This window comes from Passer domesticus, chromosome 8 (assembly GCF_036417665.1).
Source record: "Passer domesticus isolate bPasDom1 chromosome 8, bPasDom1.hap1, whole genome shotgun sequence".
Taxonomy (NCBI): domain Eukaryota; kingdom Metazoa; phylum Chordata; class Aves; order Passeriformes; family Passeridae; genus Passer; species Passer domesticus.
The window spans coordinates 42134327-42146878 of NC_087481.1; the positions used below are offsets into that span (position 1 = coordinate 42134327).

The window sequence follows — 12552 nt, forward strand, 5'->3', positions numbered from 1 at the left end:
GCTGTGGAGTCCTCAGCACAGGAAGAACATGAAGCTGTTGGAGTGTGTCTAGAGAGAGCCACAAAGCTGGGAAGAAGGGTGAAGCACTTCTGTGTGGAAGTGCTGAGAGAGCTGGGGTTGTTCAGCCTGGGGAACAGAAGGCTCCAGCATCACCTTACTGGGGCCTTTCAGCATTTAAAGGGGACTTATAAGAAAGATAACTCCAGAATATTCATTACAGTCTGTTGTGATAGGACAACAGATAATGGGTTTAAACTAAAAAAGGATGGATTTAGTTAGGATACAAGAAAGAAGTCTTTTACAATGAGGCTGGTGAAACACCAGCACAGGTTGCCCAGAGAGGTGGTAAATGTCCTATCCCTGGAAACATTCAAGGCCAGGTGGGACAGGGCTCTGAGCAATCTGATCGTGTTCAAAAGGTCCCTGCTTATTGCAGAGGGGTTGGAATAGATGAGCTTTAAAGGTCCCTTCCAGCCCAAACTGTTCTGTGATTCTATGAAATGGGGCATCATGCTCTGGCTGGCAGCTGTGAAGGTTGTCCTGCTTCTGCTAAAGCAAAGGGAGGTGTCTGCCTTTCCTAACAGGACATGGCATCTCTCTTGGCTTGGATAACTGGAGCTGTCTCATGCTCCCCATAGTAGTGACTAACTAAGAGATTATATTTGTTAAATCAAACTCAGTAATGGAACTGTAACTTTGTTTTACTAGTTTGTTGAAATACTGTATTTCTGCTTTCACATGTGCCTCTAATTAACAAAATAAGTGAGATGGGGTTTATCTGACAGTGGCAGGGAGGTAGCGCAAGGGATGGCTGCTCTTGGCAGCTGAGACACCTAAGTTTTTGAGAATTTTGCAGCAGACACAATGTGAACTTCATTTAAAGGGAGACAAAATTACCCCATGCATGCTCACCACTCCATCATCCACTCCCGCAAGTAAAAAGAACCACTCAGTTAATTTAATCTGAAATGGATCAGTTCAAAATGTACAGAAAAAGCAGTACAAATTTACAAATGTACATAATCTGATTTTGCATTCTTCTGTCATCATACTTTGTAGTAGTCTAGTTTTTAAAAAATTCACTTCCCTGATACAGTCTCCTCTCACCTTCACAACATTATATCTGAATCCTTCAGTCCAAAGGGGTACATGGTGATGGAGCTCTGTCCTCGAGCTCGTTATCAACCATGATTGCCAAACCCTGTGTAAACACCATTACTCAACTGCTTCATTAAATCCACTTGGCACCTCAGTATGCCTCCTTCCAGTGCTCCTTCACATACCACCACTCAATTCACAGGTTATTTTAGTAGTGAGACAAGGCAACAGTTGCAAGTATTTGCTATTTAGAGCTATTGGAAGGCCTGAGAAAAGTTGCTACTATAGCTGAAAATTCTGCCATTTAAGACCAAAGGATGTATGTTGCTGGCAAAAATTGCCTTTAGACCAATTGCACCTATAAAAAAGCTTAAATAATAAACATCATTAAAAATTACTTTTAAATAAATAAATAATAAATATAAATAAATAAAGCCATTTTAGAGCTAGTGGAATTTTAACACTCAACCTGTCTTTTAAAATAATTTCTTTGCAGATTTCTTGCAGTTTTCAGTGAAGGCACCTCAAATAATCCAGTGCCACAACTATTTTCAATAGATGTTCAAGGACATTTTCATCCAGGTTTGTGGGAAGCATTTAAAAGCAGCAAAAAGAGCGTGGTCTGGTTTCTCTCTTCAGAATTTACCTAGATGGGTACTCTTTTTGGAATTGTCTTTCAGGCTGTTGAATATCTCTTTGGTGCCATTCTGCCACTGAAGAACAAGATCCATAGGAGTTTTCCCTTCCTGGTTAAAAGAAACAGAAGAATATTTAATTTCATCCAGTGATGGCCAAGTCCTTGTTCTTTCCTAAATACTTGTTCAGTGCATCTGCATGACATGAATCCCTTCTGCACACACAGGCTTAGACTTATTCTTGCACCCCTGGGGTCAGAGTACTCCTGTTCTACAGATCTAGTCCCAGTCCTGGTCAGACCCATGATGGAAACTGCCTGGGTTTCAGTGGGTTTAGGCAAATGCTGTGACCAGCAGAACATGCAGGTGTTCCTTTTGTTTTAATTTCAAGTGATTAGAAACATATTTAGGTGCAATCTCAGTAAGACACTCTTCTATTTAATGCAGAATTCAGATAAGAATTTAATTACAGTATGAGCCACAGGAATTAAGTAGGACCAACTTTTGTGTGCAGACAACAGCTGAGGGCAAGTCTTTGGCCTTTGGGGCTGTGCCTTCCATAACTGTTATACTCTGCTGAGGGATAATGCCAGGAGCGGCCACACTTCAGGGAGGTGGGCAGAGAGTAGGGAGTACAGAGTGCTCCAGTGACTGTTTTCCTCCTTGTCTCCTGGGGTTTTGACTGACTGTGAGTCAAAAACACTGGCTGGCAACGGTAAAACCCGTGCTACTGCTGCTAGGTTTGGATTTGGGGCAAAAGGTCTGTCAAGTGCTGTATTTTAACAAGTGGTCACAGAGCTCGAGCAATGGTGCTGCGGTGGCTCTGAGCACAGCCAGGTGTGCGACTTGTCTCTGCTCAGCCACAGGGATTTGTTGGCCAGCAGAAAGGCTAACAGCCCGTCCTCAGCTGTGGGCTTAACAAAAAGATTTCTCTTACAAGCTAAGGCCCTTTGTTGTCTCAGTGGTGGTTGAAGCCCAGGAGTTGTGCAGAGTAAGTGTCCTGTCTCTTGCATCTTTTCATGATATAAGTAATTAAAATCAGTAATGGAAAGGTGTGATGTTGTCTAAGTAGCAGATAGTGGGTTCTGGTTTTAAAAAAGGTACTAGGTTTTCTTGTATTCCGTGACCTCCCCCAGGTTACCCTTTCCCTGTCTCAGTTCTGCTTTAATTAGCTCTGAAGTGTTCTAAAATAGTCTCTCCCGGTCTTGAAACTTTGCTCTGGTGCGAAACTTATTTTAAAGCATTTTACTAGGATTTTGTGCTATTACTTACGCAGTTCTTTAGAGTCAGATCTGCTCCGTGCAGGATCAGAAGCCGGATGATTTTGTAGCGGTTCATCCTCACGGCGTCGTGCATTGGCGTGTCCCCTTCCTGGAGGGACAGAGCGCAGCGTCAGGGCCGGCGCTGTCCGGCCCCGCTGGGGCTGCTCCCCGGGTCCTGTGTCGCTGCTCCCCGGGCCTCGCTGGGGCTGGCTGCTCCCCGGGCCCTGTGTCGCTGCTCCCCGGGCCCCGCTGGGGCTGCTCCCCGCCCCTGAGGGGCTGCTCTCGGCCCCGCTGGGGCTGCTCCCCGGCCCTGTGTCGCTGCTCCCCGGGCCCCTCTGGGGCTGGCTGCTCCCCGGGCCTCGCTGGGGCTGCTCCCCGGGCCTCGCTGGGGCTGCTCCCCGGGCCTCGCTGGGGCTGCTCCCCGGCCCTGTGGGGCCGCTCCCCGAGCCCTGTGGGGCCGCTCCCCGGGCCCCGCTGGGGCTGCTCCCCGGCCCTGAGGGGCTGCTCTCGGGCCCGGTGTCGTTGCTCCCCGGCCGGGCAGCTCTGGGCGCTGCCGGTCCTTACCCTGTCCCTGGCGTTGAGGTCCGCCTCGCAGGCGATGAGGTGCTCCCCGCAGTCGTAGCGGCCTGTTCGCACAGCCACGTGCAAGGGCGTGCTGAGCAGCTGCGGGTCAGGGCAGGAGATGGTCAGTGGCATGGAACAGGTGAAAGCTGCTTCAAAAACAGCTGCCAGAAGTTGTCTACTGGGAGCAAGGGTCAGCTTTTTTTCTCCAATTTAAAAAGCTGCAGAGTTCCAGAAGTACGTACCTTGTCTCTTGCATTTATGTTTATCCCTTTGTCCAGTAAGAATTTCAGAACGTCCAGATTTCCACCCCGGCATGCCCAATGTAGAGCTGTAGAATGAAGCTTTAATAGGAAAAGGAAATTAAAAGTATTTTAATACGTAATTATATTTAAAAAACACTATTTTAACCAAATTGCTAAATTAATCCAAATTAATTTTGTGTGATTTAACCTAGAACACTTCACTATGATCACACAGTGATCACAGTTTCTGGTAAAAAAAAAATTGTTTCTAGTAACAGCTTTTCTTATTTTGCCCTAATTTCTGCAGTACTGTGAATTCCTCACTCTTCACATTCATTGCATATTACTCCTAAAGACAGGGATCTTGGCAATGCTGCTGTGAGAGAGGATGTGTTTTGTTTATTCCTTGAGTTTAGAAGTTACCTTTAGGCAGGTATGTGCCTGGTATGTGCTAGTTAATATTTTTTATTTAATGCCTTTAGGGTTCTAAAATGCATAGAAAATTAAACTCAAGGGAAAGAATAGTTCTCTTTAAAAAACAAATCCCCAAGTTATGCAAGTACACAAAATGAATTAAAACCCCTCTCCTCTACAAGGTTCAGCGTCTCTGCCCTGAGCTGTGCTGGAAGGAGTCCCTCGATGCTCGCACTCTGCCTGTCATTCCTCCTCTTCCTCAGCCTTTGTGAGCCCCACTGGGTTAGCGAGGCTGGCAGTGCCAACTGCTCAGCCAGGGGAAAAGGGCAGAGGAGCACAGGAGCAGCTGCAGGACCTCCTGTGGGTGGCACTGCACAGGAGACAGGGCTCTCCCAGGCACAGGGAGAAATCCTGGTGCTCCTGCTGCCCCTGGGGACCTGCGTGGGACAGCGCTGGCAGGCTGGGCTGGGAGCCTGACCTCAGCTCTCCTACCCTACCCCAGGCTTTCCTGCTTGTGGCCAGCCCTTCTGTGTTTTCCAACAACCATTTTGGCACAGGGAGGCAGACACTCCCTGCTGAAACCTCTTCTCAACAATGTTATTTTAAGGATAAACTTCAAGGGCGTTGCAAGGCCTTTTAGTACTCCTCCCCTCTAAGAAGCACGTCTATAAATGGTTCTCCTGGCACCTATTAAACAACGAGCAGCTTTTGGAAAGAGGTGTGAGTGGATGTGCATACCATGTCTTTCTGTTCAAGCTGGGCTCCAGCTTCCACCAGCTTCTTCACCACCTCCAGATGTCCTTCAGAGCATGCCCTGTGCAGCGCAGTGCGTTTGTACTGGCAATTGAAGCAGGGCAAAGTTAGATATTGCATATGGCACAAACTGTCTTTAAATCTCTTCTCCCACCCTCCCTAAGATGATGGCAAATACATACTTCATGCTGATTCCTTTTAAAGAGCTTTTCAGACCTGAAATCTGCTAAATTTTAATAGCAACCTAAAAGCTGAGAGCTGCCTACCCAGCATTTTAAAGGATGGGAGAAGTATCTGCAGTATGGCATCAGATTTAAAATTATGCCAGTTGAGTTCCCCATCCAACGTGCTGCACTGTGTCTTGAAACTCATGCATCATGGAGTATGAGAGCAGCCACTTATTTCTGTTGTTCTGCCGAAAAATTTCTTATCTCTTTTTCCATAGCATTGGAAGATCACCTTTTACAGAAAATCAGGTTCTCCTGGGCACCAACAGCCTTCTTTTAAATGTAAAGACTCTTTTGAGGTAATATGATTTTGAAGGGTTTCAGTGGCCACTAGAAAACTTGATGTATAAGACTTCCAAAATTTATTTACTTTTCCCCACCCCTTTTTGCCTCTCATGAGAGTGAAATCTACAAAACCTCACGGTAAAAGTTATTTTTGTTCTTTTCTGTAGCAGGCTTTGCATTAGCAAGAAGACTGTACCTTATCGCAGACATTTGGATCCCCTTTGTCTGATAGGTATTTTTCAATTACTGGCAACTTATTCTCCAGTGCAGCTTTGAAGAATGTGGGAATATCCACAGGTCCTGTCTGAAGGAAAGAATATAGAGAACATAAATATGTGTGGCACAAACCCCCATTAATACTTTCCCAGAATAAGCTACTTTGAAGTAACTTACAATAACTTCTGGTTCAGGTTTCTTTAAAACGGGCACTTTCACTTTCTTGCATCTTTTCTTCTTCTTCAACTCAATAATTTTTTCAAGATCCTCCAAATTTTCAAGTTTTGACCTGGCCTGTAATTTCTTCTTCTTCAGCTGGAACAAACCAGGGAAAGCAGCAAGTTGAGCTGTGTGACCACCTCTCACTTTCAGAGTGGCAGGACAGCAATGTGATACTATTCAGCTGAATTCAACTGAGACTGGATGAACTTTGAAAATTTTTTTTTTTTTTCAGATAGGACTAATTGACCATTACAATAAGTTGCTAACTACATGAGAAATTCTACCTCATCTATAATTTTTCTTATACCATTAAACCTCTTCGTAACTTCTTCTTGAGCCGTATGTTGTGAGATGAATTTAGGCCAGGAGTCAGAGCAGCACTACAGTCTCTTCTGGCACAACAATTTAAAAAAATCTCACGTGCAGCTTATGAAAGCTGGAAAGCTCCTGAAGTTTCAACTGACTTCCACCAAGTGATTTCCTTTAATCACTTTTTTTTTTAAATTATGCAGCCCCTAAATTATTGGAACTTAATTATCTTTGCTTAAAAACATACCTTCAATAGAAAAAAAAGGTCTAGAATGATCTTAGCATTTCAGTCCACAAGTGTTTGTACATTCTGGGAAGCCACAAAGAATGTCCTCAGTGTCCTTGATAGGGAAGTTCAATAAATGTTTAAGACTTCTCCAGACCTGCTTGTAAAAAGCATCTGGGCATGAATTGAGTGTGGGGCACTGCTGACACCAAGGGCAGGCCTGAACTGAGATCCCACGAGGTGTCCTTGGCTTCAGGAAATTCACAAACAGGGACTAGCTCAGGGTGAACACAGATGACAGATTCTGTCCCATGGTGTGATTAAGGTGAATACACTGGTAAATGGTCATATGGTATATGGTTTTGTCAACTGAGTTCTTATTCAAGTTATTCCCACCTCTTCTTTTTATTGTTCTCTGTATTTGTGGTTTGGTCTACAGGTCACTGGCCTACTGGAAAATATTTATGCTGACTGTGGATAACTGGAAACCCACTAGGTTCTTAGGAACCTGCTTTGAAGGAACTCAAAAAAACCTCTGTAGCCAGTAATGATGTCTCTGTAGAAGTTAAAGAAGTAGTTTATATTTTAATGTTTCTGAGACTGATTTACTCACTCTTCATGTTTTAGAACAAAGTCTTATTTCCCCTGCTACTTAAACTTTATCATTTCCAAATTACTTTAAATGTTTAGGCCAGTTCATTGCTTATTCAGGAAAAAAAAATTAAAAGTGTTATAGTTACTGTGTTATTGGGGGAAAAAACATCAGTTCTTAAGGACCCAGGGAGAATTGTCATGCTCCAGGAATTGAAATTGGTACTTTTCTGTAGACCAGTCTGAGTTTCATTAGTTCTTCCCAAATGTGCTAGTAAATGTAATGCCTTGTTTTCATAAAAAGAACATTTTCATGTTAGCTAAGTCTTCTGGCTTCAGAAATGCACTCTTGCATCTTCTGTGGGTTAGTTATTTTTGGTAGCAGTCATTAGGTGTGCAGGCTGAAGGTGTCTCCCTGGCTCTGATTGCTCCCCCCACTGACAGCCAGCAGCAGCTGACCCTGGGCAGAGGAGCTCTCGGGGTTTCAGGCACACAGTGTAGGGGTGGTTTGGGTTCTGCCTCAAAGTGTCACTGCCTGCACCCACAGGCTACACAGGTGTGCAGATCTCTGCGGTCTGCAGTGGACTTTAGACCAACTTCCTTTTGTGGTGGTCTCCCAAGGGTTTTCTAGCTCACCATGTATTTCTAACTTAGAGAAAGGCAAAACTTCAAGGACTGCAGCAGGAAATGCATACATGATGATAAAAATCCAAGCAGAATACCCAAGAGCCTACCTCTGCTTCTAGTTTTTTATCCTTCTCATAAGCCAGATCACCTCGGGTCAATGAGTGCTCAGGGACTGTCTTTAGGTCCTCCTGCTTCTCTAATCTTACAGCAGCTTCGTACTCTCCATTTTTGAAGTCCTCAGGGAGGAAGCTGCCAGTCTCTTTATCATCCACCTTCTTCCCAGTCACCTGTAAATGCAAACATGATATAATACAATCAGTGGATTCTTGACTGCAGTAGTCACCAGCTGGAAACATGGATTGCCTAGGGCTGATTGCACCTCATTCCTGCCCTCTCTCAGTGTGTGACAGCCAGGACAGGCCATTCTGCCTGTGCCTGCCTTAGCTGGGGATGCAGCTGCCTGGGGCTCATCTCCCAGTTAAATTGGGCTCCTGAGGGATTTCAAGGCTGGTTTTATCCATTGCTGTCAGTACCAAAGTCCCATTCATAGCAGAATGGCAGAAGCTTTGTGGTGCTGTGCAGCAGCACAGCTTTCAATATTTTTCAGAAATATTTCTGATGCCAAATTAAGTGTGTATGAAGAGATAACTTGCTAAATTTAGTAGAGGCAGATGTGTGTTTTGAGAGTGGTTCATGTGGCCTAGACTGCCTTTCTGTTTGATTACCTTGTAAAATTCTATTTGTTATAGAGTCTAAAGCAGAAGAAACTGTGAGAACCTTGCCAAAGAATTTAAGACAGCATTAACTACTTAGGCAGTTGTGTCTTAAGAAAACCATCTGGGAAAATAAATGCAGTGTTTTACTGAATCATTCATATTTTCCAGTTTCTCCATCAGATCAGACATTCTTAGTCTGAATCCTGCAGTGGAATGTCCCATTACTTGTGGTCTAGACCTAATTTTTCAAAGACTTTTACATCATGAACAGCAGTGACTGTAGGAACTGTTAGTTTGTTATTAGAAAACAATACTATTATTAAGCTGCTAATTTAGTGTTATAAAATACTGTAGTTTCTAAGCAGTAATATGTTATCCCAGTCCCTTATTATATAGGAATTATTTAGTGTGATCAAAAGATTACTGGCTTCTAAAAATATATATTAATTAAAATCAAGGACAGAGTCAAATAAGTAGCTAAATTTTGGTTGATCTTTTCCTGGTGAACTGTGCTATGATGTCAAATCCAAACAGCTGTATAGTTGTATCTGTGGTGAGAGCCTTTCCCAAGGAAAACTTACAATGAAAATATAATAACATAACAAACAGTATCTCAGGGTTTGCACCTAGAGCACAGCAGTGCTGGTAACCTGCTAAATCAGTGATCCACAAAGGTCCTCTCTCTCTGCCTGGTCCAATGACAGTCTAGAAAATAATTCATTGTGAGTAAATGAAAGAAGGTTGCACCTACCAGCTCTTCTACTTTCATCATCATCGTCATATTTGCTGTGATCTGAGGCTGTGCTCCTGTGTGGCTGAAAGCTTCCAGGGCTGGGGCCAGCTCTGCAGGGGCCACCACGCTCACTGCACTTATATATCTTTGGGAGAACTGGGCTTGAATGAGATAATCTTCCAACCTGGGAATCCAAGTATGCCCCTTGTGCTTGCCAGCTGAGAGGTGGCTCACGCTCATTCCAGACGCGTTAACGAGCCAGATCTGGTGTCCAGGCAGCGAGGGGCGTCAGCTGGGCCAGGAGGGGTGAGAGCCCCACAGCCTTGCCACACCATGGGAATCAGAATGAAATGTGAGCTCATCATTCCTGGGGCAATGACTGCACTGCTCAGCAATGCGAGCCATCCCGTGCTCCCAGTGCCCACTAGGACAGCTGTCTGTTGATGCAGCATTATAACTTCATCTTCTTTCTTTTTTTTTTAATTGACATTCAGATGACTGTAAGGTACTGGAAAGGTTAAATGGTTTATGTACAATCTTTATAGCAATATCTTCCTGATAAATGGATTATTACCTCTAAACTCTCAAAAAGCCATTATTTTCATTGCTATTTATTCTTGGATGATAAACACTTTTAGGGGAAAGGCTTTTTCTCATCATGATGACAGTCTTCTATATTTGTTGGAAGGAATTCTCTGAAGGGATTACTATACCAGAATGATGTCTCTAGTGCTAAAAGGGCCTATGACATTATGAGTTACAATCAGTGTAAGATATCAAAACAGTAAGAGTTGCATTTTTTTTGGACCCTTGTCAATGATTATTAACCAAATAATAAATTATTTTTCTGCAAAATAAAAGGGGAAAACTTAATACTGTTTTCTCAATATTTTGGATATGAGATATGAGAGAATAGAGGCCCAGAAGTGATTTGTTTGTTTTTTAGGATGAGATGAGATACACACAAATATATGCAGATGATACGTGTGTTTTGAGGGAAAAGTGCTATTGAATCCTTTGGGAAAGCTTTTCTTGTGCTATGAATCAGAGTTGTCTGGAATCAGGGGAATGATCACCAGCAGAAGGTAGTTTTATGGGAGGAAGACACACTAATCTTTGCATTCAAAGAGTGTGGGTGAATGCCAAGACACACCAGTTCTGTGACAGTGCAATGCCTGGAGGTCCTGCCTGGTGAGGCACGCAGGTCACCTGGCTGAAATGAATACAGCAGCTCAGGTGCTTCAAGTACGACATGTACATAAGTGCTTCACCAAATCCAGACCTGTCTCGGGTGTTGTTTATACTTCAGCATCATTAGCATGCTGCATTCCTGACATTGACCTTTCAAGGTGTCTCTCCTCTGAACTATCCCCCAGTAATCCGAGCACATCCAAACTTGTCTTCTAGTGCCCATCATACCTATGCCCTCCCTTTCCCTGAAATGAAGCTGGACATCAGGTGGTTCCTTTACCACTCAGAATATATATGACATTAGAGAATGAGTCTCAGAACTAAAATAGAGTATGTGCTAGCAACACAACCTTTCAGAACATTTTTTTCTAAACTTAAGTACAGCAACGCTATCATTCCCCCCTAGTGGTATGGTCTGAATCACACTGCCAGGCTTTTTTTCACTGCAGTTTTGTACTCCTGCTGAATGTCTCTGTGACAAGAGGCAGCTCAGGCGTTTTCTTGCATTCTAGCAGCTTACCTCAATCTATTCAGTTCTCTGATTTTTATTTGGGAGATTGTCTTGAAATCCACAACCTAATAGGATGATAGGATGGCTGCATAGAATGCTTCTAGTTTAGTGAAAACAGGTCACAGCAGAGACCTGATGCAGAAAGAGAAATGTAGATGTTTACTTTTAGAATAAAAACTGTTTAAGGAACTGTGAACTTCCTCTGGACTAGTTTTTTGAAGCTTACTTTTTCCCTTCTTTTGCTTTCCCTCTTTTTTTTTTTTTAACAGCTTGATATATAAAACTGACTCAGCAAAACCTAATGTGGAAGCTTTAAGGAGATAGATCTTCCTCTGCAAAATAAATCCAGAGCTAGAGTAGCTTTACAGGAAATCTCAGTGCTCTGAGGGGAAACAGAAACCAATTCTCATGAGTGCTACCAAAACACCACAGTTTATTCATCTTTAAAACATCCCATCTGTAATGACTAAAATAATAATAAAAAATAGAATATTCCTTGGTTATCCCAAACTTCTATTTTGAAATCGTGGCACCCAGAAATCCACTTTAACCAAAGGCTGAGGTCTAAATTAACCTAACAGTAAATGCTTTTAAGCTAAATGTCATATAAACAAAGGCAACACGATTGAAATAGCAGAAGTGCACCAGTTTGTATCAGCTAAGACCCTTGGCTTATCACTATTGCTTAATATTGGAGGGGGAAGTAGTATAATGAGCTTGTAACCTTGTACTGGACAGTAACCACTCAATCACCTTTCATCAAGTGATTTCTCGTTAAGGTGGTAATAGCAGATGACCAGTGGGCGATGTGTAACAGGAATCTGAAAAACTCTTGCCACTCCACTGAAGGATAAGGGCAGAGAAATCATCTGCAAGGTGTGAGGCAACTGGATATTGTCACAAAAATCCTCCACAGAGAAAACACGAAAGGACAGTAGGCTCAGCATGACAGGCAGAAAACTGTGGCACACCCTGTTCCCTGCTACCAAAATGGAACTGCCTGACTAGAGTAAAGAATGCTTGTAATTAATTTTTCTAAGTGATTAATGGTAGAGTGGCAGTATCATGTGTGATAAAAATGATATTGCCACCTCCTGTCAAGTGTGTGGCAGTCGTGTTTTCAGTAGTGTCACTGCTCAACTGGTCTATCTTACATTTTCCAGCACTCTGCCCTTGGCTCTGTCCGTGCACCCATAGATGCTGTCCTTGGATGCCACTGTGCCTGGCTGTCTGTTGTCCTTTTCCTGGGGCTAATAAGTAAGGTATGAAGAAATCAGTTGCTGAGGAGTGGTAATGCACCTGAGAGGTTACTGAGCCAGCAAACTGTTCCTCATGTGTGCAGTCAAAGATAAATTCATAAGCAAGGTGCACAGAAGACGTAGCAACCATGGGTTACTCCTCCTGGATTAGTGATCTGTTAGTGTGCAATGGCTTGTTTATTTTGCAGTGTGTGTGTGCACCCAGCACACCTTATACATCTACATGCAACAGAGCAGTATTTAACTGCACATTGCAAGAAATTCATTTATTTCCTTGTCTTTCTTTTTAGCTGTTGGTTTTCCACAAAAGGCAGGAAGCACTTTTATTTGTCTAACATATTCTCTTCAATACTTTTGTCAAGAAGTTAACAGATTTGGGAATGAGTTAACTATGATTTTACATCATTGTTTGGACATGTGATGAAAATACTAAAGAGTGTTGTACCAGGAACTGATCCTTGTGGGAATCTG

The 12552-nt window shown here is 43.2% G+C and overlaps 2 protein-coding genes across 5 annotated transcripts in view; one reads left to right on the forward strand and one right to left on the reverse strand.

Moving 5' to 3' along the window:
- Nucleotides 1–1548: 1548 nt before the first annotated feature.
- Nucleotides 1549–9710, reverse strand: ANKRD1 (ankyrin repeat domain 1). The gene is made up of 9 exons (XM_064430849.1): nt 9139–9710; nt 7779–7958; nt 5874–6011; nt 5677–5784; nt 4954–5052; nt 3802–3900; nt 3560–3658; nt 3006–3104; nt 1549–1844 (listed from the first exon to the last, which is right to left on the reverse strand). The coding sequence occupies exons 1-9, from the start codon at nt 9358–9360 to the stop codon at nt 1734–1736; spliced, it is 1155 nt and encodes a 384-aa protein (XP_064286919.1). The 5' UTR covers nt 9361–9710; the 3' UTR covers nt 1549–1733.
- PCGF5 (polycomb group ring finger 5) overlaps nt 2552–12552 on the forward strand; it is a 117984-nt gene continuing 107983 nt past the window's right edge. Inside the window, exon 1 of one of the 4 annotated variants that reach the window (XM_064430840.1) lies at nt 2552–2724. The gene's annotated coding sequence lies outside the window, so the exon portion shown is untranslated. Of the gene's footprint in view, nt 2725–3657; nt 3794–12552 lie in introns of those variants that run through there. The other 3 variants (XM_064430847.1, XM_064430848.1, XM_064430841.1) reach the window with 3 other exon arrangements.

What these genes read in the sequence shown, in the direction of transcription:
- ANKRD1 (XM_064430849.1), bottom strand. Translation starts at nt 9,360, where the DNA reads ATGAGCGTGAGCCACCTCTCAGCTGGCAAGCACAAGGGGCATACTTGG. An exon ending in AGCTTGAACAGAAAGACATG is followed by an intron (nt 3,901 to 4,953) that starts GTATGCACATCC and finishes TTCCTATTAAAG; the next exon opens with CTTCATTCTACAGCTCTACA. An exon ending in ACCTCAACGCCAGGGACAGG is followed by an intron (nt 3,105 to 3,559) that starts GTAAGGACCGGC and finishes CTGTCCCTCCAG; the next exon opens with GAAGGGGACACGCCAATGCA.